General features: G+C 45.2%; 1 protein-coding gene and 1 long non-coding RNA gene across 4 annotated transcripts in view; one reads left to right on the forward strand and one right to left on the reverse strand.

The window, feature by feature from the left end:
• SLC20A2 (solute carrier family 20 member 2) overlaps positions 1-26,841 on the reverse strand; it is a 109,132-nt gene that overhangs the window by 3,121 nt on the left and 79,170 nt on the right. For all 3 annotated transcript variants that reach the window (XM_043454707.1, XM_043454706.1, XM_043454708.1), the window contains 5 exons: positions 24,551-24,667; positions 19,532-19,735; positions 17,667-18,234; positions 9,268-9,453; positions 7,989-8,073 (listed from right to left, as the gene is read on the reverse strand). In XM_043454707.1, the coding sequence (XP_043310642.1) occupies positions 7,989-8,073; positions 9,268-9,453; positions 17,667-18,234; positions 19,532-19,735; positions 24,551-24,667 (1,160 nt within the window). The remainder of the gene's footprint in view (positions 1-7,988; positions 8,074-9,267; positions 9,454-17,666; positions 18,235-19,531; positions 19,736-24,550; positions 24,668-26,841) is intronic.
• Positions 19,744-24,357, forward strand: LOC122432645. The gene is made up of 3 exons (XR_006266912.1): positions 19,744-19,984; positions 20,854-20,972; positions 24,227-24,357. It is a non-coding gene; the product is annotated as an uncharacterized LOC122432645 (long non-coding RNA).

Here is a 26,841-nt window from a genome sequence, read left to right on the forward strand (position 1 = left end):
TTTGATTTGCATTTCTCTGAAAATGAGTGATGTTGAGCATCTTTTCATGTGTTTGTTAGCCATCTGTATGTCTTCTTTGGAGAAATGTCTGTTTAGTTCTTTGGCCCAGTTTTTGATTGGGTTATTTATTTTTCTGGAATGAGCTGCAGGAGTTGCTTGTATATTTTTGAGATTAATTCTCTGTCAGTTGCTTTGTTTGCTATTATTTTCTCCCATTCTGAAGGCTGTCTTTTCACTTTGCTTATAGTTTCCTTTGTGTATGTGCAAAGCTTTAATTTCACTAGGTCCCATTTGTTTAGTTTTGCTTTTATTTCCAATATTCTGGGAGGTGGGTCATAGAGGATCTTGCTGTGATTTATGTCAGAGAGTGTTTTGCCTATGCTCTCTAGGAGTTTTATAGTTTCTGGTCTTACATTTAGATCTTTAATCCATTTTGAGTTTATTTTTGTGTATGGTGTTAGAAAGTGGAGAACATACTCAAATTTTAAGGTTATCCACACTCTCTTTCTTAAAACACTTTTCTTAAAAGCAGAAAACATATTACTGCAAGCTTATGTAATAGGAGGAGTGGACAATTACCATTAATTGTTGTTCAGTAGCTAAATTGTGTCTGACTCTCTGCAACCCCATGGACTGCAGCGCGCCAGGCTTCCCCATCCTTCACTATCTTGGAGTTTGCTCAGATTCATGTCCACTGAGTCAGTGATGCTCTCTAACCATCTCATCCTCTGCCGCCCTCTCCTCCTTTTGCTGTCAATATTTCCCAGCATCAGGGTCTTCTCCAGTGAGTCTTCACATCAAGTGGCCAACGTTATCAGATAGCCACTGTTAGTGAGTTATCCCAAAACACCACTATTGTCACGTTTGTGTATTCCTTTATATTATTTTTAATAAACATACCTATATTTGTAAACAGGGAACACTACTATTTCCTTTCTTTATGAAAATAAGCATTTTCTCATAGTGCTCACACCTTCATGACCGTCATAAAAAATGATACACCCTTTAGGTGGATGTACCTTAATTTATTTAAACATTTCCAATTTGCCTCCAATTTTTCCCTATTAGACACAATGTCAGGATTAATACTGGAAAAGACCCTGATGGCAGGGAAAGACTGAGGGCAGGAGGAGAAGAGGGCCACAGTTCATACAATGCAATATAAAAAGAAGCAACCTCATTAAAATATGGACAGAAGACCTAAATAGGCATTTTTCTCAAAAAGACATACTGATGTGCCAGCCAGCAGGTACATGAAAAGCTGCTCAACATTTAACCCTAACCCTAACTCATCATCCAGGAAACACAAATCAAAACCACAGTGGGCCATCACCTGTCAGAATGGCTATCATCAAAAAGACGACAGATAACAAATTCTGGCAAGGGTGTGGAGAAAAGGGAAGTTCAGTACGCTGCTGGAGGAGGTGTAAACTGCTGCGGCCGCTGTGGAAAACAGCGTGGAGGTCCCACAAAAAATGGAAATACACAGCACTACCCGATCCGGCAATTCCAATTCACGGGTATTAATCGAAAGAAAATGAAGACACTCGTGTGAAAATATATGTGCACCCCAACATTATTTACATACAGTAACAAAGATATGAGAGCAACCTAAGTGTCTATCAATACATAAATGGATAAAGAAGAGTGGTATACACACACAGGAATACTACTCAGCCATAAAAAAGAATGAAATGCTGCCATTTGCAACAAGAACGATGAACCTGGAGGGTATTATGCTTTGTGAAAGAAGAGACCCCAATTTTGTATGTTTTTACTTATACATGGAACCTAACAAGGTAAGTATAATAAAAAAGAGACTCACAGAATCAGAGAACAAATTAGTGGTAACCAGCAGGGAGGAAGACAGGCAAAAGGGGCTAAAAGGTACAAATCACTAGGTATAAAATGAGTTACAAGGATGTAATATACAGCACAGGGAATATAATCAATATTTTATAATAACTTTGTATGGGGTATCATCTACAAAAATTGAATTACTATGTTGTACACGTAAAACTACAGTATTTTACATAAATTATATTAAACAGTTGAAATAACACCTGGGAACATAAAGCCTCTTCCTGTATTTTACCTTTTTACATATTGGAATCTGAATGTGTCTCTTGTTTTGTTGTTGCTCAGTCACTGTGTCTGACTCTTCAAGAACCCCAGGGACTGCAGCATGCCAGGCTTCACCGTCCCTCACCATTTCCCAGAGTTTGCCCAAGTGCATGTCCACTGCATGGGTGATGCCATTCACCCATCTCATCCTCTTTTGTCCCCTTCTTCTGCCTCAATCTTTCCCAGCATCAGGGTTTTTACAGTGAGTCAGCTCTTCACATCAGGTGGCCAGAGTACAGAAGCTTCAGCATCAGCATCAGTCCTTCCAGAGAGTATTGAGGGTTGACTTCCTTTAAGACTGACTGGTTTTACTTCCGTGCAGTCCAAGGGACTCTCCAGAGTCTTCTCCAGCACCACAGTTTGAAAGCATTAATTCTTCAGTGCTCTGCCTTCTTTATTGTCCAACTCTCACATCCATACATGACTACTAGAAAGACCATAGCTTGACTATACAGACCTTTGTCACCAAAGTAATGTCTCTGCTTTTTAACACACTGTCTAGGTTTGTCATAGCTTTCCTGCCAAGAAGCAATGGTCTTCTAATTTCATGGCTGCAGTCACCATCCACAGTGATTTTGGAGCCCCCCAAAATAAAGTCTCTTACTATTTCCATTGTTTCCCCATCTATTTTCGATGAAGTGATGGGACCAGATGTCATGATCTTAGTTTTTTTAATATTGAGTTTTAAGCCAGGTTTTTCACTCTCCTCCTTTACCCTCAAGAGACTCTTTGGTTCTTCACTGTCTGCCATTAGAGTGGCATCATCTGCATGTCTGAGGTTGTTGACATTTCTCCCGACAATCTTGATTCCAGCTTGTAACTCATCCAGCCAGGAATTTCACATGATGTGCTCTGTGTATAAGTTAAATAAACAGGGTGACAATAAACAGCCTTGCTGTACTCCTTTCTCAATCCTGAACCAGTCAGTTGTTCCACACAGGGTTCTAACTGTTGCTTCTTGACCCGCATACAGGTTTCTCAGGAGACAGGTGAGATGGTCTGGTATTCCCATCTCTCCAAGTGTTTTCCCAGTTTGTTATGATCCACACAAAGGCTTTAGTGTAGTCCATGAGACAGAGGTAGATGTTTTTCTGCAATGTTTTCTCTATGATCCAGCAAATGTTGGCAATTTGATATCTGGTTCCTCTGCCTATTCTAAACCCAGCTTGAACATCTGGAACTGCTTGGTTCACGTAATGCTGAAGCCTAGCTTGGAGGATTTTGAGCATACCTTACTAGCACAGAGAGGAGTGCAACTGTCTGGCAGTCTGAACATGAACATTCTTTAGGGCTGCCTTTCTTGGGAACTGGGATGAGGATTGACCTTTTCCAGTCCTGTGGCCACTGCTGGGTTTTCCAAATTTGCTGACATATTCAGTGTAGCACTTGAATAGCATCATCTTTCAGGATGTGAGACAGCTCTGCTGGAATTCCATCACCTCCACTAGCTTCACTGGCAGCAGTGCTTCCTAAGGCCCACTTGACTTCTCACTCCAGGATGTCTGGCTCTGAGAGACTACACATCGTGGTTATCCAGGTCATTTAAGATCTTATTTGTTTATGTGGTGTTTAAATAAATATTAACTGATATTTAATGCAAATATTTTCTCAAGTCAGTATTTTTGCTTTCACTTTTAAATTTCTAACGTCATACACTAAAATACGCTATACTTTTCCTCTGTGATTGATCTTCGGCTTGAATATTTGGTATTTACCTCTCATTCCTTTATTTAAAAACACTTATCTTTGGCCGTGCTGGGTCTGTGTTTCTGTGCGGGCTCTTCTCTAGTTGCAGCGAGTGGGGCCTACTTTCTAGCTTTGATGCACAAGCTTCTCACCGTGGCCACTCATCTTGCTGGCGAAGCATGGGCTCTAGGGCCCGTGGGCTTCACTAGTTGTGGCCCAGGGGCTCAGTAGTTGCGGCTCCCGGCTCCAGAGCACAGGCTCAGTAGTTGGGGTGCATGGGCTTAGTTACCCTGTAGAAGGTGAGCTCTTCCTGGATCAGGGATCAAACCCATGTCTCCTGCATTGGCAGGTGGACTCTTTACCACTGAGCCACCAGGGAAGCCCATAACTCTCATTTATTTTAAATTTTTTAAAAATTCTATTTTATTCTAAATTTTAAAGTAATTTAAAAATATTTAAGCCATTAGATAATAGCACGTACTTTGACAACTGTGGGTCTAAATTTGCTTCTCTAGGGAAAGCCAGTTAGTTATCCAACATCACTTACTGGTCAAAGTTTTCCTTCCTCAAATTACATGCTCACACATACTAGATTCTATCTCTGGCCTATCTACCTTTTTATACAAGTATCTGGTGGCTCAGACAGTAAAGCATCTGCCTGCAATGCGGGAGACCTGGGTTCGATCCCTGGGTCAGGAAGATCCCATGGAGAAGGCAATGACAACCCACTCCAGTACTCTTCCCTGGAAAATTCCATGGATGGAGGAGCCTGGTAGGCTGCAGTCCATGGGGTCGCAAAGAGTCGGACATGACTGAGTGACTTCACTCACTCATCTAATTTTTTATTATTGTAAAATATACAACACAAAAATCTGTCATGTTAATAATTTTTAAGTGTACAATTTAATGCCAGCCATCGTCACCATGCATCTGCAGAACTTTTTTGTCATCCCAACCTGAAAGTCTGCCCATCAGCCCTCTCTCCCCACCCTTTTGCCTCCTGTTTCCTTGTAACAGACTTCCTGTCTGGCAGGGCTGTTCCCTCATCATTGTTTTTCTCTCTAGATCATTTTATATTCCTGCTAATTTAACCCACAAAATGAACTGCAGCCTTAGTTTGTAAAGTTGTAAGAATTTGGTTAGTGTTGTGTTTAAGGAGAACTGACATCTTTATAAAACCTAGTTTCCCACCCAAGGACATAGTGTGTCTCATACTCAGGTTTTCTTTGACCTGTGAGCAAAGCTTTGTGTTTTTTCCATGTACATCTCTCACTTTATTAGGATTTTTCTGAAGTACCTTTTATTTTTGTTGCAACTATGGAGGAGTTCTTTGTTTTTAATCTCATTTTCTTACTGGCTAATTGCTGACAGGCAAAAGTTCTAAATTTTTCTGTGTGTTTTTTATCACAAACCCAGTCATTTTTACTGGATTCCAGGAATGTCTTAGAAATCCATGCTGAATTTTATTAAATGTCTTTTTGGAATGGATCTCAGCAGACAACCATACATTGTTTTCTAATGGATCGATGAACCATATTATATTGAAGACGTCTGTAAACACCCATTTCTCAAGCTCTGTGAGGGGCCTGCCCCGTATAGGTATTGGCAGCAGATAAGACCCGTCCTGGTCAGAGCCAACTTTCTGACAACCCAGAAGATGGATGTGGTCCTGTTGAAATGTTCTTTTATAATAGTGTTGATGTCATTTATTAGCATCTTACTTAAAGGTTTTTTTTTTTTTTTAAATCAACATACATCTGGAAATACAGCTTTCACTGTTTGTGATGTTTTCAATCAGGTTTCAGTATTAGGGTATTCAGTATATGTTTCATAGAACAAATTGGAGGGCTTCGTGTTTTATTTTCTCTTATATTATGGCAAGTTCATTTAATATGAGAATGCTCTCTTCTGAGATAGAAAAGATTAACCAGAGACTCCATCGAGATCTGGAGTCAAGCAGCATTTTCCTCCTTTTGTCTTTTCTTTTCTTTTTTTTTAAAATATATATTTATTTATTTATTTGACTGCATGAGGTCTTAGTTACAGCACATGGGATCTTGTTCCCTGACCAGAGTTTGAACCCGGGCCCCCTGCATTGGAAGCACAGAGTCTTAGCCACTGAACCACCAGGGAAGTCCCCTCCTTTTGTCTTTTCAGGTGAGAATTGTTTTTGGAGAACTTCCTTAATTTTTTCCTACTGTTCTGATCAGGTTTTCCACTCCCCCTCCCCACTTTTTGTTTCATATTTATTTGTCATGTGTGCTTGCTAAGTATACATGCTAAGCAGCTTCAGTCATGTCCAACTCTTTGCGACCGTATGAACTGTATCCTACCAGGCTCCTCTGTCCATGGGGATTCTCCAGGTATGAACACTGAAGTGGGTAGCCATTCCCTTCTCCAGGGGGTCTTCCTGACTCAGGGATTGAACCCAAGTCTCCTGCATCGCAGGCAGATTCTTTACCATCTGAATTACCAGGGAAGCCCAATTATACTACTATAAGTATATATCTATTCAAGTCCTTTACATTCCTAAGTACTTCTATCTTCTTCATCACAGACTTAGACATAGTAATTTCTGAGTTCTCACAGCTTTTGCCTTGTATTTTTAGTTGCTATGTTATTTGGATCACAAAGGGTCCAGAGTCCCATGGCTTCACTATTGATGAGGTCTTTTGTTGATATAAGGTGGTATTCTTTGCTGTCATTTCAACTTTTTGAGTATGTTTCCAGATTAAGTCCATCACCAAGCACTAACAGCAACAGAATTACTGAGAAGTAGGGGAATCAGACAGCATTTGTATTAATTACAAGTCATCTAAGGCGGTCTTTTCATTTTCCAGATTAGATAGCTGAATCCTAGAGGCTAGTGATCCTATTTGTAGTTATTTTAATTATAGTTGATTTACAATGTTATGTTAGTTTCAGGTGTAAAGTGATTCAGTTATATATATTTTATATGTATATATATACAGGTTCTCGTCCGCTATAGGTTATTATAACATATTAAGCATAGTTCCCTGTGCAGTAGGCCCCTGGAGTTTATCTGTTTTATATATAGTAGTGTGTATCTGTTAATCCCAAACTCTTAATTTATCCCTCCTTTTCCCTTACCCCTTTGGTAACCATAAGCTTGTTTTCTATGTCTGTGAGTCTGTTTTTGTTTTCTAAATAAGTTCATCTGTATCATTGTTAATTAGACTCAATGCCTAAGTGATAGCATATGATAGTTGTCTTTCTCTGTCTGACTTAATTCACTTAATATGATAACCTCTGGGTCCATCCATGTTGCTACAAACGGCATTATTTCACTCTTTTTTTGTGAGCCTTTCACACTCAGCAGTGCTTGTTTGCAGACGCACGGGTGGGAGTTCTGAGACTGGGTGCGGGGAGGCCGTGTCTGTCATGGTCACCGTGGTCCCTTGGCACCCAGGACAGCACCTCACACCGAGCAGAACAGGTGAGTTTTTCTTGAATGACAGGAGTCACCGAACCTAGGAAAATCTGCAAAGGCCTGTGTTTTGCTGAAGTTAGTGGCTATGTTTGTATACAGGAGGCCCCTGGGCAGATTTCAGAATTCCCCCAGGTATTCGGCAACCCTGGGTTAGCAGACCTGGGTTCCAGCCTGGTCCACCCTGGGGCTCCCTTGAACAACTCCCAGAGCCTGTTTCCTCTTTCTTCATCTTTAAGGCTCCTTGCAGCTCCAACATCTCAGCACTAGACAAGAAATTCCCTCTCACCCTGAGCTCTAGAGCCTGATATTAACAGTGGTTAATATCTTCTGCAATTGACTCAAAGGCAATAGGGTTGCTCTGACCACCATGTAGAAGAGAAGAGAACTGAAACAGCTGTGTCTTATGCTTACATGAGCGATTTGTGCCTATGTCTGTCCCCTGTCCGCTCCCAGGCCCCTTCAGAGGGGGTGGGGGGGGACTGAGTGATGCACCCCTCCCCACCCCACCCGGGCCTGCGAACATGGTTCATGGACGCAGGACCTCAATGCAAAACCCCCAGTGAGAGAACCAGGACACGGGGGAGGAGGGCGGGGAGAGCCCAGAGGGGCTGCTGAGAAGAAAATGCCCCCGGGAGACCCCAGGTGACTCTGCCATCCCTGAGTGCACGCCCAGAGCCGCCCCGACTACCCCCCCACCTCGCCCTGGTGACCGGGCCAGCCCACCTACCTTGCAGTGCGTGGTGCTGACTGGCAGCCCGATGTTGGAGGCGATGACCACGGTGAAGGCCGAGGCCAGCTCGATGGTGAAGCCGCTGTGGGGGGGCGGAGACGGGAGGCCGTGAGGGCACCGCCAGGGGCTCCCCAGAACCCCCCGGTGGACTGGGCCGCACGGCACCAGAACCCGGACATCGCGGCAGCATCACACGGCACTCGCCGCGAGGCCGCGCTCAGCCCTAAGGTGCGAGTCCGGTCTCCCCGATGGGTTTTCAGAAACCTCACCTGAAGGGGCTGGGCCAGGAATACCTGCCGCAAGGAAAACTGTACCCACGTCGTTTCTAAATGGACGCAGGGAAGAACCACACTCTTGTTTCAAAAATGTGTGCTTATCATTATAAAGGAGTGACTTTTTGCTCAGATTCCTAGTTTTTCTTCAAATCAATGCTAGAATCTTTCATTAAAATGAAATTCAAGGGGAAAAGAACATTTACAATAGGTGGTGGTGGTGGTTGAGTCGCTCAGTCGAGTCTGCCTCTTTGCGAGGCCATGGACTGTAGCCCACCAGGCTCCTCCGTCTATGGGATTCTCCAGGCAAGAACACTGGAGTGGGTTGCCATTCTCTTCTCCAGGGGGTCTTCCCGACCCAGGGATCAAACCTGGGTCTCCGGCATTGCAAGCAGTTTCTTAACCGACTGAGCCATGAGGGAAGCCCTTACAATATGTAGTTCTGAATTTTAGTTGTACTTGGATAATTCTCTTGTGGATTTATTTGACCCCTAATATCTCTAAATATCTGCAAAGGAGGACCACAGGAAGCCAGGTGGGAGACTCCAGACCCCACTCCAGGGCAGGGCACGCCCCCACCCCATCCTCTGAGCCCAGGCAGCCCAGGAAGGATGTAGGCAATCACCCCTGAGGGCAGCAGGTGACAGCGGCCTCCCGCCAGCAGGTGGAGCCGGTGAGCGGAGAGTGTTGGGACAGGAAGTCCCAGCAGCCCAACAGCCCGGCCTTTACCACTCGTTCTCTGGACCTCAGGATGGGAGGACCCCAGTGGGATGGGAACAGGGGCTGCAGGTGGAATCGCGTCTTCTCTTCTGTCCGCATCTGCCTCCGTTCCCATCCCTCTCCCCCATCTCAGTGCCACCGCGGATGCGGGCCAAGCAGAGCATGAGGGTGATGGGGGAGATGGTGCTTGGAGACGCCCTGCTCTGGGGACCACCCCCGCTCCCCCAGAACAGGCTGTGCAGGGGGACTTCGACACCCGGCTCTGAGGCTGACCCCCGGCTCACCTGGATGGCGTGATGGGGGTGAGGTCCTTCCCCATGGTCTGGATCACTCGTCTCCCCCACACCCAGAGGCCCGTACAAATTCCAACCCCTCCATAAAACAGCAGCCAGACGGGAGTCGCCGCTTCTTGCAGGACTGCACCTTGTTCATAAATGAGCCACAGAGCCACCAGGGGCCCGATGGCATTACTAGGGGAAAACAAAACATACAAGTAAATTGTACAAATGTCCACACACACAGATGATTGCTGTACACAACATTCAATGACTTTGCAGTCTTGAGAACAGCCTATCTTGCCGCATTTGTGATTTGCCTATGTAATCTATAAGTGATAATAACGATTTAGCCATTTTTTTGGTTATGGCTAAAAGAAACAAAAAATTTACCGTTGACTATTTTTAAGTGTCACTGGGAAAGATGCTGATGCTGGGAAAGATTGAAGGCAAAAGGAGAAGGGAGTGGCAGAGGATGAGGTGGTTAGATAGCATCACTGACTCAGTGGACATGCATCTGAGCAAACTCAGGGAAATAGTGAAGGACAGGGGAGCCTGGCGTGCTGCAGTCCATGTGGGCAAGGAGCAGGACACGTTAGCGACTGAACAACAACCACCACTGCACAGTTCAGGAGTGTTACGGACAGTCACGCTGTTGTTAAACGGGCCTCCAGAAAATTTTTAATCACGGAAATCTGAACCACTATACCCATTAAATAAGAATTCTCTTTGCCTTTCCCCCTTCCCCCAGTAACCACCATTTTACTCTGTCTCCATGAATTTGACTGACTCTACTAATTTTCTCACATAAATGCAAGCATATGGTATATGTCTTCTCATGACTAGCTTATTTCACTTATTAGAATGCCTTCAAGATTCATCGGTGGTGTAGCATATGACAACTCCCTTCCTTTTTAAGAAGAGTATCCCATTGTGTGTGTGCGCACACATCATATCTTGTTTATCCATTCATCTGTTGATGGACACTTGGGCTGCCTTTATCTCTTAGGGACTGTGAACATGGGTGTGCAAATGTCTCTGAGGCCCTGTTTTCCACCCTTTGGGGTATATACCCAGAGGTGGAATTGCTCCATTTTTTGAGGAACCTTCAGACTGTTTTCCACAGTGGTCGCACCATTTTACATTTCCACCAACAGTGCACAAGGGTTCCAATTTCTCACATCCTCGCCCACACTTGTCACTTTGTTTCCACAGTAGCCATCTTCATGGCGGTGAGATCTGCTATTTTTAAAATACTGAGAAATCACAAGAAGTGGACACAAAAACCAAGTTCTTCTTTCCTTCCTTTCGTTCACTATTTCCTTCCACCATCACTGCCAGCACAGCTGCTAACATCAACTACCAGTGTGGGGCAACCATGTCAGCCTCCCCGCAAAGGAACCATAAACCATTTATCTTTCTCAGGCCAACCCTGCCAAGTAGGCATTGGTCTCCTATTTTAGCGATGAGAAAACTGATGCTAAAATCATGTCACTAGCAGGAAGCAGAACTGGGATGTGAGTTTAGGATTCACTCCAGTGCTCACCCCTCCCCAAGACCCATGATTGTCACTCAGGCTCTTGACGAGCACACACTGTCTTTTTTGGGGGGGGTAGGGTTCCACAGCTTTTTTTTTTTTTAAATTAAGACTTTATTTAAGACTTTAAGTCTCCCCATCAACAACATCCCCACCAGAATGGAACATCAGTTACAACTGAGGAACCCACAGTGACACATCAAAATAATTCGAAGTCCATAGTTTACATTAGGGTTCACTCTTGGTATTGTATGTTCTATGGATTTAGACAAATTGACATGAATCCATCATTAGCGTATCCTATGCTGCCCTAAGATACCAGCATATCCTTAGGAGCCCCTTGTGGCTCAAAAGGTAAAGCGACTGCCTACAATGCGGGAGACCCAGGTTCAATCCCTGGGTTGGGAAGGTTCTCTGGAGAAGGAAATGGCACCCCACTCCAGTACTCTTGCCTGGAAAATCCCATGGACAGAGGGGCATGGTAGTCTACAGTCCACAGGGCTGCAAAGAGTTGGACACGACTGAGTGACTTCACTTTCACTTTTCACTTTCATGAGAAATGTTGGTCTACTGTTTTCTCATAAGGACTTTGTCTGGTTGTGGTACTAGGTTAATGCTGGCCTAACAGAATGAGTGAGGAAGTATTCCTTTTGCTTCTGTCCTCTTAAAGAAATCGTAGACAAGTATAATTTCTTTCTTAGAAGCTTGGTAGAATTCACCAGTAAACCCATCTGGGCCTGGTGCTTTCTGATTTGAAAGATTATTAATTACTGACTTAATTTTCTTAATAGATACAAGCCTATCAGATAAGTCTATTTCTTCTTGTGTGAGTTTGGGCAGGTTCTGTCTTTCAAGAATTGGTCCATTTTATCTAGCTTATCAAATTGGCAAACATAAAATTATTCATAGTATTGCTTTTATAGTATTATTAACTTTTTTTTTTTATTGTCCATAAGATCTATAGTGATGTCTACTTTTCCATTTCTGGTATCAGCAATTTGTGTTCTCCTTTTCCCTTAGTTAGCCTGGCTAGAAGCCTATAAATATCATTAATATTTTCAAAGATCCAGCTTTTAGTTTCATTGATTTTTCTCCATTCATTTCCTGATTTTAATTTCATTTATTTAGCTCTAATTATTATTTTTTTACTTCTGTTTACTTTGGATTAATTAATAATTTGCTCTTCATTTCCTAGGCTGGAAACTTAGATTATTGATTTTACATCTTTCTTCTTTCCTAGTATATGAATTCAATGCTATAAACTTTCTTCTAAGCATTGTTTTTGCTGCTTCCCACAAATTTTGATGTGTTTTTCAATTTCATTTAGTTTAACATATTTTAACATTTCTCTTGGCACTTCTTCTTTGTTTCATATGTTATTTAGAAGTGTGTGGTTTAATCTCCCTGTATTTGGGGATTTTCCAGATATCTTTTGTTACTGATTCATACACAGTTGATTGATGGTCTGTTTCGCTCAAATACATCCTTATTGATTTCTGCTGCTGGATCTGTCCACGTCTCCTCTGTCTGAAATCAACACAGTTACTCCCGCTTTCTTTTAGTGTTAGCATGCTATACTTTCCTTCTTCCATTTACTTTTCTTCATCCCATTTACTTTTAACCTAAGTGTTTTTACATTTCAAGTGGGCTTCTGGTAGACAACAGCGAGTTGAGTTGTGTTTTCTGGCCCATTCTGATGGCCTCTTGTCCTTTAACTGGTGCACCTGGATCACTGAGATTCAGACTGCTTGCTGGCGCAGCGGGGTTAGTCCCCACCACGCTGTCAGTGCTTTCTGTCTGCTGTCCTTGCTCTTTGCTCCTGTTTCTGTCACCTGCCTTTTTTCCCCCTTCTGTTGTTTTAACTGAGCATTCCATATGATCCCATTTTCTCTCCCTTCTTGGCATATTGGCTATACTTTTTTTTTTTTGCTAACTTTCTAAAATGGTTGCCCAAGAGCTTGCCATATACACCTAGGGTGAATCCAAATCCCCTTTGCAATAACATTATACTCCTTTACTGGTAGTGTGAAAGTGTGCAAGTGTTAGTCACTCAGTTGTGTCCGCCTCTTTGCCACCCCATGGACTATAGCCTCCCAGGCGCTTCTGTCCATGGGATTCTCCAGGCAAGAATACTGGAGTAGGTTGCCATTCTCTTCTCCAGGGGATCTTCCTGACCCAGGGATCAAACCCAGGTCTCCCACAATGCAGGCAGATTCTTTACCATACAAACCATGTAAGTTAAGTGTAGGTAACTTAAAATTAAAAAATAACCCTAATTCCACCCTTCCATCCCTTCTATCATTGCTATCACTCATTCACTTAACACAAGCATACATAAGTGTGCATACACACACACACACATATGTAGTTTAATTCAATTATGGCCTCAGAGCAGACCCTGTATCATTTCTATTTTTTTAAATTTTTTGATGTTTTTATATATTAAACTAAATATGTATATATATATATAACATATACATAAACATACAATTGACTACATTGTTGGTTTTATTGTTCTGAAACAAGTCTTATCTGTTAGATCAATTAAGAAGAAGAAAAATTAGTTGTTTTTTTTTTTTAACCTTCTCTTAGCCTTTCTTTGATGTTCTTCCTGACTTTATGTAGATCTGAGTTTCTGACACACATTATTTTCTTCCTATCTAAAGAATTCCTTTGAACATTTCCCACAAGGCAGGTCAGCTTTTAACAAATTCCCTCATTTTTTCTTTGTCTGAGAAGGTCTTTATTTCTCTCGAAGACTTCATTTCACTTTTAAAGAACTTCACAGGGTGCACAAGTCTGAGTTCGTGGGATTTCCCCTTCACACTTAAACTATTTCACTCCACTCTCTTCTTGATTGCAGGGTCGAGGGGAAGTCAGATATAATTTTTATCTGTGTTCCGCTATATCTATAGATACCTCTGTATCTTTGATTTTTTGAAGTTTAAATCTGATAAGCTAATGTGCACTTTTTGAGTATCTGTCCTGCTTGGTGTTTGCTGAGCTTCCTGGATCTGTAGTTTGATGTCTGACATCAGCTTACAGAAATTCTGTCACTGCTGTGACTCAGTCAATTATTTCATGTGTTTCTTTCTTTCTGTCTTCTCCTGCTGGTCTTATCATTATGCAATGCCTTTTGTAGTTCCCGGTGTCCTTCAATATTCTGTCCTGTATGTCTTCAGTCTTTGTTCTCTTTGCTTTTTGAGATTATATGGACATACCCTCAAGCTAAGAGATTCTTTCCTTAGCTGTGTCCAGTCTGCCAATAAACCCATCAAAGGCATTCATCGTTTTTTTTTTTTTTTTACAGATAACTTTATTTACTTATTTATTTATTTTTGGCTGCGCTGGGTCTTTGTTGCTATGAAGGCTTTTCTCTAGTTGTGGCCAGCAAGGGCTACTCTCCAGCTGCAATGCACGAGCTTCTTACTGTGGTGGCTTCTCTTTTCGGGAGCGCAGACTCTAGAGCATGGGCTCAGTAGTTGCAGCTCTCAGGCTCTAGAACACAGGCTCAACAGTTATGGCAAACAGGCTCAGTTGCTTCATGGCATGTGAAATCTTCCTGGACCAGGGATCAAACCCATGTCTCTTGCGTTGGCAGGTGGATTCTAAACAACTAAGCCACCAGGAAAGCCCCGCTGTGTTCTTCATTTCTATTACAGTGTTTTTGATCTCCAGTATTTCTTTTTGGTTCTTTCTTAGGATTCTCATCTCTCTGCTTACCTGTCCATCTGCTGCTGCTGCTGCTGAGTCCCTTCAGTCGTGTCCGACTCTGTGTGAGCCCACCAGGCTCTGCCGTCCCTGGGATTTTCCAGGCAAGAACACTGGAGTGGGTTGCCATTTCCTTCTCCACCTGTCCATCTAATGGATGCCTATTTTGTCAATTAGATACCTCAGCATATGAATCATAGTTGTTTTAAATTTCCTGGTCTGGTAATTCTAACATCTCTGCCATATCGGTTCTGCTGTTTGCTCTGTCTCTTCCAGTTGTGTTTTTCACCTTTTGGTGTGCCTTGGAAATTTTTCTTGATATCCAGACACGATGTCTTGGGTAGAAGGAACTGCTGCCAATAGGCTGCTAGTGATGTGGTGGGTCTGGGGATGGAGAAACCTTCTGTGGGTCCTTTGATGACCCCTTTGATGAGGTCTCAGTCTCTCACTGAGACTGTGCCTCTGTGCTGTGAACTTGGCAAGTGTTTCTCAATATTTCCTCCCTCCTTATGTGAGACAGGGCGGCTGGAATTGGGGAGTTTCCTTCGCCCTAGGGGAAGGTCAGGGCAGTCTGGGGTGTATGTCCCCTTCCGGGTCAGTTAGCCTGCAGTAGTCCCCTGCAGGCTGGGCTCTGGTGACCTGGTTTCTCCTGAGCACAGCCTGGCTTAGCACATGGTCTCTTTTCTGTCTAGTGGCTGCTTTCCTTCCCGCCAGAGCAGGAGGGATTCTTCTTCCCTGATACGCACTGTTAGGATCTGGTAGGGTTCCTGGATAGTGGGGTCCCCCTACCCTGGGTCCCCCAGAGCCTTAACTCTCTACTTGCCCCCCTGAGCCTCCAGGGCCCACCGCTCCAGTCTAGGATTCCATGCGTCTCACCACAGCATCCACTCCCTCCTCCCTCCTCCAGGACGCCCTGCATCTCCGCCTCTCCGACCTTGGGGGCAGTGGTTTGTCCTGTGTTCTCCTCTCCCTTCGAGCTCCAAGAAGAGTGGTTGACTTTTCAGCCTATTTGGTTTTCGCTGCTGTTAGGATGTAGTGATAACTCCCAAGCTCCCTACAGGCTTTGAATGACCCCTGTGGTTCCCAGCCCACCCTCCACACTCTGGAGACCAAGTCACAAAGAGCTGGCTTCCCAACGTCGGCTTCTCTCTAACTGTGTGGCCCTGGGCAAAAGTCACATTTCTGAGCTTCAGATTCCCAGTTTCTGAGGGGTATCACTCAGAACTGCAGGTTTCCCTGTGGCTCAGACAGTGAAGAATCTGCCTGCAATGCAGGAATCCCAGGTTCGATCCCTGGGTTAGGAAGATCCCTAGGAAAAAGAAAATGGCTACCCATTCCAGTGTTCTGGCCTGGAGAATTCTCTGGACAGAGGAGCCTGGTGGGCTCCAGTCCATGGGGTCACAAAGCTTCAGACATGACTGAGTGACTAACACTTTCACTTTCTTTCACTTAGGACTACAAAGGACTGTTCTAAGGAGGGCTGGAGTAAGTTACAAGTGGCTCAGGTCTGAAGCCTGGTACAAACTTAGCAGCAGAATAAACAGAATAACTTGGTGAATAAATGAAGCCCCCTCTTCACTGCTGCACTGTTATTTCTAAAGCCTTGCTTTCATCAGACTACATCCCTGCTCAAAAGCCTGAAAATCAGCCTCCAAACCGCAAACAGCTGCTCTGCACTCTGGTCACCTGCAGCAGCTACCGCCTAGGCTCTTCCTCTGCCTTGAAATGCTGTTTTGGGGTGTTCTGTTACTTTCCCCGGAGTATGCCTCTCTTGTCTCCTTAACTGGAACTTAGTTCTAAAGGAAAGGGACCCAATTCATAACATGTTGCTGGTACCAGGCTTTCCAGAAAGAATTTGTGATAAGGAGGAGGAAGTGGGCTGGTGGGGGAGGGGAGTAAAAAATTGTTAAGAAAGGACAGAACATGGTGCCCCCAATAAAATAAGACAGCAATGCCTAGGTGACACTGAGCAGAACATATGCTGTCCAGGCCTCTTTGTCTGGTTGGAAGACATCTTTTAAAAAGAACAGAAATACAGCTGCACATTTGTAGCTGGTGTAAGATGGAGTCATATAACTGGGCCAAAAAAATACAATGATGGCACATTTCTCTCGTTTGGACAGAGACATTAGGCTGCATAATAACTATGATAATAGTGAAAGTGTCTGGACACTGATTATGGGAAAGGATTGTCCTTATTATATAAGCACCTCACCATAACCCTCACAGAATTCTCCTGCCTTTGTACTAGTTTTACCCCCATTTCACAGATTGGGACACTGAGGCTTCAGAAAATGCAGTGACTGATCCAGATGTCCGGCCAGTATGAGGAGGGGAGAGACTCTACACACTCCTACACATTCTGTCCTCCATCCCAGCTGACCTGAGTTCCCCATGCTCTTGCTAGTGGTTCTTTCTGGAAGACCCCATAAAGCAGTGCTTTTTCCTCTTCCGGAAGGTTCTCCTATAGATGCCGTCACAGCTGTGCCCTCAGTCCCTGCAGGTGTCCCTCGGGGACCCTCCTGACTGGAGCGGACATCCAACATGGCAGCCCCGGGGGGCTCCCACCTCACTTTTCTGACCTGTGACGCGGTCTGGTCCACTACAGGAGCTACTTGCTCACACATGACCCTTGTACAGCTTGGGGGAAACCTGGGTACTTCTCTCTCTGCCTCGAAACCAAAAGGCACTGATGCCAAATGGCACTGAACTCAGGCCAGGGCAGGAAGCGGGGACAGCTTGGGCAGAAATCAGGCTTCCTAGCCCAGTTCTACTGATTCCACCTGTTGTGATTTCTGACCCCAGGCCAACTCTCCCTGTATCTGGTTCACTCAAAGATCTGCGCCATGAAGATGCAGGTGCTGCACTTGTGGACAAAACCTGGTGTTGGCAGACCATGGGCGGTTGCAACCCATGTGGTTCCAGGGTGGGCCAGGTGTCTGCCATGCCCCGCCCCTCCCACCCTGGCCCCGCCCCTCCCACCCTGGCCCCGCCCCTCCCACCCTGGCCCCGCCCCTCCCACCCTGGCCCCGCCCTCACCCCAACCCGCCCCCATCACCAGGCCCCTCCCATCGCCCCGCCCCCACCAGACCACGCCCACCATCCCGACCCCATCTCTCTCCAGGCCCCGCCCCCATCCAGGCCCCGCCCTGGTCCTGACCTCACGTCATTTCCGCCGTGCGCAAAGGAGCCGAAGCAGGCTGTGAGGACCTGCAGGAAGTGGAAGAGCAGGTGCACCTCGGCCGAGTCCTTCTCCTCCTTCTCCTCGTCCACCGGGTCGTCGCGCGGTGGCTCGGGCTCGGCCAGCTGGGGCGCCAGCCGGACCTCCACGCCGCCCTCCTCGGCCTCAATCTCCGCCTCGGCCACGGCGTTGCAGTAGCTGGAGTAGCTGTCATAGCGCAGCCGACGGCGCGAGTAGGCCACGGCGTCGGCCACCAGCTTCTCGCTGTCCTCGGGCGCGGGCGTGTCACCGCGGCGCGTGGCCAGGCCGGGCAGCCCGCAGATGGCCGCCGTGTAGCACGTGTAGCTGTTGTTGCGCCGCAGCTGCCGCGGGGCCCCGTCGGCCGGCCGCTCGTCGCGGATGCGGTGCAGCAGGTCTTTGTAGAGCCCGGAGTCCTTGTGCACCGTGTGGTACACGTGACCGTCGGTCCGCGCCGTGCCGTCGAAGCCGAAGGTCCCGTTGGACACAGGTGACTTCGTGGTACCGTGCGTCATGGACAGCGCCCGGCCTGTGGGGACAAAGGACAGACTGAGCCCAGCCTGCGGGGACAAGGGACAGCCTGAGTCCAGGCCTGGGATGCTGTGGCGCCACCACATCAGCTCAGGAAGGCTGGACAGTGAGGGTTTTTGCATTTTTTATTTTCTAACTTGACTATGCAGGCCATGAAGTATGGTAAAAATAAAAAGGGAATCTTGGAAACATACAGCAAACGGTAAAACTAATAATACGGCAGTTAAAAAATGATGCTGCATTCTCCTAAAATGTGTCTGCCACAAATCGCGGAAGCTCTCTTTACTTTTCCAGGATCGGGTAGAAGGAGGATGAGTATCAGGAGCTTATTTTACAGGAAACTTGATACAAGAGGGACTCAACCCATTTCCCTGTGAGATACACACTCCAGGTGCTCCTTAAAAATATGACACAAATGAACCCACCTATGAAAGAGAAACAGTCACGGACACAGAGAACAGAAGGGTGCTTGGGGGCAGGGGAATGGAATGGGAGGCTGGGGTTAGCAGCTGTAAGCTTTTATACACAGGAGGGATAAACAAGGTCCTATGGTACAGCACAGGGAACCATATTCAATATCCTGTAATAAACCAGAATGGAAAAGAATATTTTAAAAAAGGATGTACATATATGCATGTACACACATATATATGAATCACTTTGCTGTACAGAGGAAATTAACATGCTGTTTAATCAACTATATACTTCAATTTTAAAAAAAGGCTGGTGGACACAGTCAAAGGCGGTCTGTCAGATCAGTGGGCAGAGCTCATTCTCTTTCTTGGCCAAGTCACAGATCCAGCCTGGACCGCGGTGCCAGCGCCCCTGCAGGGAGGCGGGCGTGGCAGAGGCAGGAGCTGGCCCGTCACTGTCCACAAACACTGTGGGACAGAGGACCCCCGCGATGGCCCTGATGGTTTCTGCGATTCTCCAGTGGGACCACCACTCCGGTTCCAACGTCAGCTTTCTCTCTGCATCTACCACGAGGAAGGTGTTTGTATAAAAAGCTGGATAAAGTGATAGTCAGATCTCCAGCAGTTAGCTGACTGCACGTGAAAGACACGGGTGAGGGGCCCAGAGGTGCTGCTGGGAGACTGCAGCTACATGGCTCCTGGAAGAAAGTCACGGGACAGGAACAAGCCCGCTCTGGGACCGACCAAACCCTGGGCCCTGCAGCCCCCGACTTTCCTCTGGGGACACTTGTGTGCACTGGAGCCTCATTGCCATATGCAGGCCAACTGGCTCCCCCAAAACTGCCCTCTGCCCCCGTGCCACCCCAGCCCCCAGGGACTTACCATATGGGGCCCGGGGGTGGTGACCCCCCGACATGCTTTCTGAGGTCCCCGAGGGCTCTGTAGCTGAGCCCGTGAGGGGGACGGTGCTGTCGTCATGAACCTTGGCACCCGGCAGCTCTTTAAACACTGGGGACTCCACTTCCTGAATTTTATTGAGACTTTCATCAGAGACTCTCGATAAAGCACCTTCTTTTTGTAATTTGCCTGAAGAAAGTAAGAGTCATAACTGAAAATTCTGGAAGAGAATTCTTGTTATTGACAAATGAATATAAAAAACAAATATTTATCACGATACTTTTGTACTTTGGGAACAAAAAAAAGGAAAATAAAGTGGACAATTCAATCTGAGAAACAGGCTAGAAAATTCAGCTACGGAGGGAAAGATGGAGACTTAGCCCTGAATGATCTCATCCAAAAGCAACAAAAAAGACAGGATTAGATCTGATTCCCAAGGTAAACATTCTGTAAATTCTACAACCATCTAGAGCAGCCTTCTGTTTTCTTAAACTGACCTCAGAATCACTGAAATGTTTATCCTTTTTGTCTTCATAGATACTGTTAGGGTCTGTTTGCTTTTCTTCTGTTCAATAAGAGACTGTGCTCAGATTTCCTCAGGTCACCAAGTCTTAGGAAACAAGTAAATCATTTTCCTCAAAAGGAACAGAGAGATTCTGCTTACTTTAAAAAAATCTTCTACTTTCAAAAGAAACCAGGGATTTTGAAAAAGTGGTTTTGAAGCTGGAGTGCATTCTTGGTAATCAGATCTGGTATGTGGATTCATGGTCTTGCTGCCTCACACTTCCCTGAGCAAACGTCTAAGCTCTAACCTACCCAACTGACAGTCTTCTCGGTTCCTCTGCCGGATACACTCCTGCATCACCCCCATTTCTATATTTACCTAGATGGATCATCTCCATCTCTGTTGTTCAGTTGCTCAGTCATGTCTGACTCTTTGCGACCCCATAGACTATAGCACGCCAGGATTCCCTGTCTTTCACCATCTCCCAGAGCTTGCTGAAACTCATGTCCGTTGAGTCAATGATGCCATCCAACCATCTCATCCTCTGTTGTCCCCTTCTCTTCCTGCCCTCAATCTTTCTACCTCTATCTCTATATTTATCTAAATCTAAAAGACAGATTTTTTTTAAAACAGACTGTTTGTTTACCAGAAGGAACAAACAAAGGTACACACAGATTTCTGACCTCAAGCTGCTTACAATGTAGATGAGAAAAGTTAATATCTGTAAAGATTATAATAACTAATTTTTTAAACTGTGTTTTTCTTGTTGGTTTTTTGTTCTGTTTTTGGCCACACTGTGCAGTTTGTAGGATCTTAGCTCCCCAACCAAGGATCAAACCTGGGCCTCTGCAGTGGAAGCATGGCGTCTTAACCACTGAACCATCAGGAAGTCCCCTGAAAACGTGTTAACGTATGAAACAGGTATTACTATTTTCTCTACTTTAAAAATGAGCAAATTGAGGCCCAGAGAGATTAAGTCACTTTCTGAAGGTCACCCAGGTAGTCAAATACAGTCAGTTTACTCTCCGTCCATGCCCTTAGCTGTCGTCTGTACTTAAATGAATAGAACAAGGTACCTATATATTGAAATGTCAAAATACATGTCATTGGCCAAAAAAAAATCTCTTGGCAAGCCAGAATGGGTAATAATGTCAGTTTCCTACTGTATGTAACATTACAGCCTAAAGGTGGGAGCAAAGATTTTATGGTCCATAACTCAGGGAATTAGTGAAGGACAGGGAAGCCTTGGCATGCTGCAGTTCATGGGGTCACAGAGTCAGACACGACTTAGCAACTGAACAACTACAACACTCAGAAAAAGCTTTAAATGTCAGAGCATTCAAATTTAAGTTTATCACTCCCACTGGGGTTAAATCAGACAAGCAGGACGTTTGAGGGGGGTGTTCTTCTCAGCCAAGAGCAGGGAGCGGCTACACAGGAGAGGAAGCAGCAGATCTGTCACAGTGTGAAATCACTACTTAGTTTGAATTTGTATGTACTAATGTAGTGTTTTAATTATTAGTTTTAAAAACTTGCACGTGGTAAACTGGCTGTGTGTGTGTAGAATTCTGATTCTAAAAAATGTCTAGGGATCTCGCTGGTGTTGCAGTGGTTGGGACTTCACCTTCCAATGCAGGGTGTACAGGTTCGATTCTTGATCAGGGAGCCGAGATCCCTCAAGATCCCACATGCCTCGTGGCCAAAAAACCAAAATATAAAACAGAAGCAGTATTGTGACAAACTCCATAGACTTTAAAAATAGTCCACATTAAAAACAAAATCTTAAAAAGTTCAGAGTCCTATAGCGCCCACCATAATCGGGCTAGAGAAGGATTCCATCTGCCCCCAAAGCTCCCCTATAGTCAGCCCCTCTGCCCTAGCCCTTGACAACCACCTGTCTGGTCTCCATCCCTACAGTTTTGTCTTTTCAGATGTCATGTAAATGGAATCATAAGACATGTGCTTCTGAGGCTGGCTCCTCCAACGTGGCACGATCAATGCGCCCGAGGTTCATCCATGCTGGTGTAGGCTCAGCAGCCCACCACCTTCGCTGCCGAGTAGCGATCTAATACGTGGATGTATTTATTTCCATAAAATACGTGTGTGTTTGTTCTGTGGATAATCCAGGCTTTTAGTTTTCGGTAATAGCAAATACAGCTGCTATAAATAATCATCTCCAGGCTTCTGTGTGAATTTAAATGTGCGTTTCTCTAGGGTAAACACCTAGGAGTGGGTAAGTGATTAACCTCATAAGAAACCATCAAACTCCTTTTCTGAGCGGCTACACCATTTTGCGTTCCCACTAGGAGTGCATGAATGAACATTCCAGCCGCATCTCATCCTTGTCAGCATTTAGCACTATCCTTTTTTTTTTTTTTTTTTTAAGCCATTAAAATAGATGTGTGGTGATACCTCGTTGTGATTTTAATCTGTATTTCTGATGTCGAGCAGCTTTTCATGGACTCATTTGCCGTTCATGTATCTTTTTTTGGCGAAACAGCTATTTAAATTTTTTGTTTTAAATCGGGTTGTTTTCTGAGCTTTCTTCATACGTTCTGAATACAAGTCCTTTTTTAGAGGATTTGCAAAACACTTTCTCCCAGTCTGCAGCTTGTCTTTTCTCTTAATAGTGTTTCTTACAGGGCAACAGTTTATAATTTTGATGGAGTGCAATTTACCAACTTCTTTTATGAACTGTGTTTTTGGTATCAAACCTAAACACTTTGCTCTACCCAAGGTCCCAAAAGTTTTCCTCTTTTTGCTCCCAAAGTTTCATAGCTTTCTATTTTACATTTATACTTATGATGCATCTTGAGTTCTTTTTTTTTTTTTTTTTTCAAGGTATAAGGCTTTAGGTCAAGGTTCTCTTTTTGGCATTCAATGCCCAGTTATTCCAGTATCATTGAACATTCAACAACTGACTTTGTTGAAAATCAATTGGCCATTATTTGCAGGTCTGTTTCCAGACATTATCCTGTTCTGTTCATCTAGGTGTTTATCTCTTCGCCAGTTCCACACTCTCCTGTAGCTTTTTGTGGCATGGGTCCTTCAACTTTACTCTTTTCCAAATTTGTTTGGGCCATTCCAGTCCCTTTCCCTATAAATTTTTTTAAATTAATGAATTGTTTCTTTTTGGCTGTGTTGGGTCTTCGTTGCTGAGTGAGGGGCGTCCCTTCACTGTGGCTCACAGGCTCAGCTGCTCTCGGCATGAGGGATCCTCCTGGGGTCCTGTCCCCTGCAATGGGGGGACCACTAGGGAAGTCCTCCATGTATATTTTTAAAGAAGTGACTTGTCTAAATCTACAAAATATCCTGCTGGGATTTTTATTTAAAGTGCATTAAATGTACAGATCGATTTGAGAACTGACATCTTTCCCGTAGAGCCTTCCCATTCATAAGCATGGTAATGTCTCCTCAGTTGTTCAGTTTTTGTTTGAAATGTGGGTTTTCACATTCAGATACGTCTGTATCAAGCTATGACTGTGAGGTACACTCTAAGGCCAAAAGTAAATGCTTCTTTTCTTTTGAGAGCCCTGTAAAAGCGTGTGGCCATAAGGCTTGGAATTTAATCATGTTGCCAGTGACAGGACAATAGCTCCTGCAATTTTCTAAGCCAGAGTCTTCTTTTTCAAAAAACTGCTTTCACGGAGGTATAATTTCTGTGCAATGAAATGTGTACCTTTTAAAATGTGCAGGTAGATGACCTGTGACAAATGAGTAGTGACAAACTACCCCCCAGTTAAGACAGAGTCCTGCAGAGTTCCCTCCAGTGCCTGCAAAGCTCTGTCCTGTCCCTAAAGCTCCCTTCTGTCCCAGCAAAGTTCCCTCCAGCCCCCTCTGCAATGGTCTCCAGCGGCCGGTGGCTTCTGTGGCTGTGGGTGGCTGTCCTCTGGAATCCTACACGATGATCGCATCTGTGTGTGGCTCCTCCTGCAGCTCACCCTCTTCACTGCCAATTCGTCCTCGACTGTATGAATAATTTGGTTATCCACTCACTTGTTAATGAGCCTGTGGGTTGTTTCCACTTCTTGGCTAGTATGACTTAATTTGTGTACGAGTTCTACTTCTTCGCTTGGATAAACACCTAGGGGTGGAATTACTTAAGTCATATGGTTAAATGTTTGCTTAACTTTATAGGAAACTGCTAAACTCACTTTTCCCATTGTTTGTACCAGTTTTTATTTCCCCAGAGACGCATGGGAATTCCAGTTATCACACTCGGAATCTCGTCTTTGTACCTTTCGCCATTCTCGAGGGAGGGCAGTGCTACGCTGCTGATTTGCTACCCGCCGTTACTCACGGCAACTAGGACCTCATTCTCACCAGGATCCCAAGTGATCCAGGAAAAGTCTGCACCAGAAAGCAGGCAGGAGCCCTGAGACAAGGACTGGCCTGACTGTGGTTGTGTTCCCTCTGTTACTCAGGATCACGGTGCGTGATGCCTGCAGGCTCAGGAGTCAGAGCCTTTTTGCAAATCAGAAGAACAGAAAAGCACGTACCTGTTATCTTCCTCCGCATCCACGGACACACGAAGAGCCACACGAAGAGGGCGAACAGCAGCGCGACCCCGAAGGAGATGAGGGCGATCGCCCACATGGGGAGGACCAGGCCCATCACTGCGGACAGAGGGGACGCGGCTGTCATTGGACACGTCTCCAAGGTCAGGTGTGACATCCCCACTCCTGCCATTCCCCGGTCCTGAAGTGCATCATCTGGATTCTGTGCTTAATAAAACTCTCAGCCACAACACCGTGCTAGACTTTTTCTGGGGAACAAAGTCTTGTGTTTAAGACACACGGCCGGGACTTCCCGGGTGGTGTGGTGGATAAGAATCCACCTCTCAGTATAGGGCACACGGGTTCGATCCCTGGTCCAGGAAGGCTCCACATGCCTCGGAGCAGCTAAGCCCGGGCTCCACAGCAACTGAGCCCATGCACCCGAGGGCCCTGTTGCTCTAGGGTGCCAGAGCTCCGCAGCAAGAGAAGCCGCTGCAGTGAGAAGCCCACGGACCACGACAACGAGCAGTCCCCCTCTCCACAACCAGAGAAAGCCCGCAACGAAGACCCAGCGCAGCCAAATAAATAAATTATAAAATTGTAAAAAAATAATCGAGATATACCATTTACCTTGTGACTCTGTTGTTAACTCAGGGAGTAAGCTAATCATTAAAAAGTGACCAGCTTGGCACAAACGACATATTAAGTTGGTAATAAACCCATTTACAGTATTATCTCCATACCTAAATTCCTGAGTGGACAAACAGGGGTAGGAAGGGGTCTGCCTTCCCTCCTGATGCCCGCCCCCGCCTCCCCCAGGGCAGCCCGAAGCCCAGGGCTGCAGCGGCCACAGCAAGGCTGACGGCCGCCTCTCTGGTTTCTCAATAGTCAGCAGCCCGGCTTTAAATGGACATGACGCTTGGACCACACACACAAACCTTTTTTAAAGTCAGCTTAAATTGAGAAACAGCAGATGCAGGAAGAGTCTGCTGCCCCACTTTGTAACTGCCGGACAGCAGGGCATAAATTTCTCAGGAGAAATGTGCCTTCCTTGTTCCAAAAAGAGGACAGTGACTCCCATCACTGGAGACCAGACACCACCACCAAGATGGGTCTGCACAAACAGACCTTGCTACACTAACTCTTCTATCCTGTTCGTTTCCTCCATGTGTTTCCTAGTCTCTTTCCAGAATTTATCACCCGTTGTCAAAATGGTACATAAGTCCCAAAGTCTAACTGCTTCTCTTCTGAGTACTCATTTCTTTTCTGTGAAGGTTTCCATATGCATAAATAAACCCTTTTAATGTTTAAAAAAAAAGTCCGCTTAGATAGAAAAGTGTTTTCAAAGGACACTGACTTTCAAGCTCAATTCTTCTTTCAAGGGCCAACTCAGGGAATTACAACACAGAAAAGCTTTTCATTGCTCTCCGGTCCAGCACACAGTTGCCATGCCCTCAGTCAATAAAAAGGTGGAAGGTGGAGAGGCATCCGGCCTCCCTGCCCTGCAGGGCTCCAAGCCCAGCTCCCCTGGTGACACAGGCGTGATTCGGACACTCACAGGTGCACCCTTGCACAAGCACAAGGAGGCAGGCACCAGGATGCTCAGAGAGCACTACCTGCAACAGTAAGAGTTTGCAAGACAACTGATACACGCATCACCATGGACGTGTGAAGTCAGCGTGGGGCATGGCATGAAATAAGGTCAAGATAAATGTATTGATAAGAAGAGATGCTCTTGTCTAGTTACGTGAGAAAGGCCAGCGAGATCACAGTGTGTGCAGCACCATCCAACTTATGTTTAGAAGAGAAACACCGCTGATTCCCCCCCGCCAAGCCTACACTCCTGAATAGATCGGAGAAGTTCTGGGAAGAACCAGCGGTCACTCCTGTGGAGGGATGGGAAACAGGAGGGGTCTCTCCCTGTGCTACACACTGTCCATCTTAAGCACAAGGCCAGCCACCCCGGCATCTCGCTCCCACGCCCAAGGCCCTCAACATTATACCACATTCTTTCTAAATAGAAGGAGAAGGGCTCTTAGTCATAAGCCCATGGATAGTGACAAAAACAGAGAAGGCAAAGGAAAAAAAAACTGTAAAAAAAAAACCTCAATAACTTGAAAAGCAGAAACTCACAGTCATTTGGGAAGCAAAATGAGATCTATTTATTTATCTGCTTGCTTGTTTGCTAAAGGCTCCTATAGCCCTTACTTTGTGCTTTCATACTGCTAACTTTGAAAATTTATAATAAGCACACACTTTTGTAAATTGTTAAACTGCTTTTAAAAGTTTGAAAG

Source organism: Cervus canadensis, chromosome 31 (genome assembly GCF_019320065.1).
Source record: "Cervus canadensis isolate Bull #8, Minnesota chromosome 31, ASM1932006v1, whole genome shotgun sequence".
Taxonomy (NCBI): domain Eukaryota; kingdom Metazoa; phylum Chordata; class Mammalia; order Artiodactyla; family Cervidae; genus Cervus; species Cervus canadensis.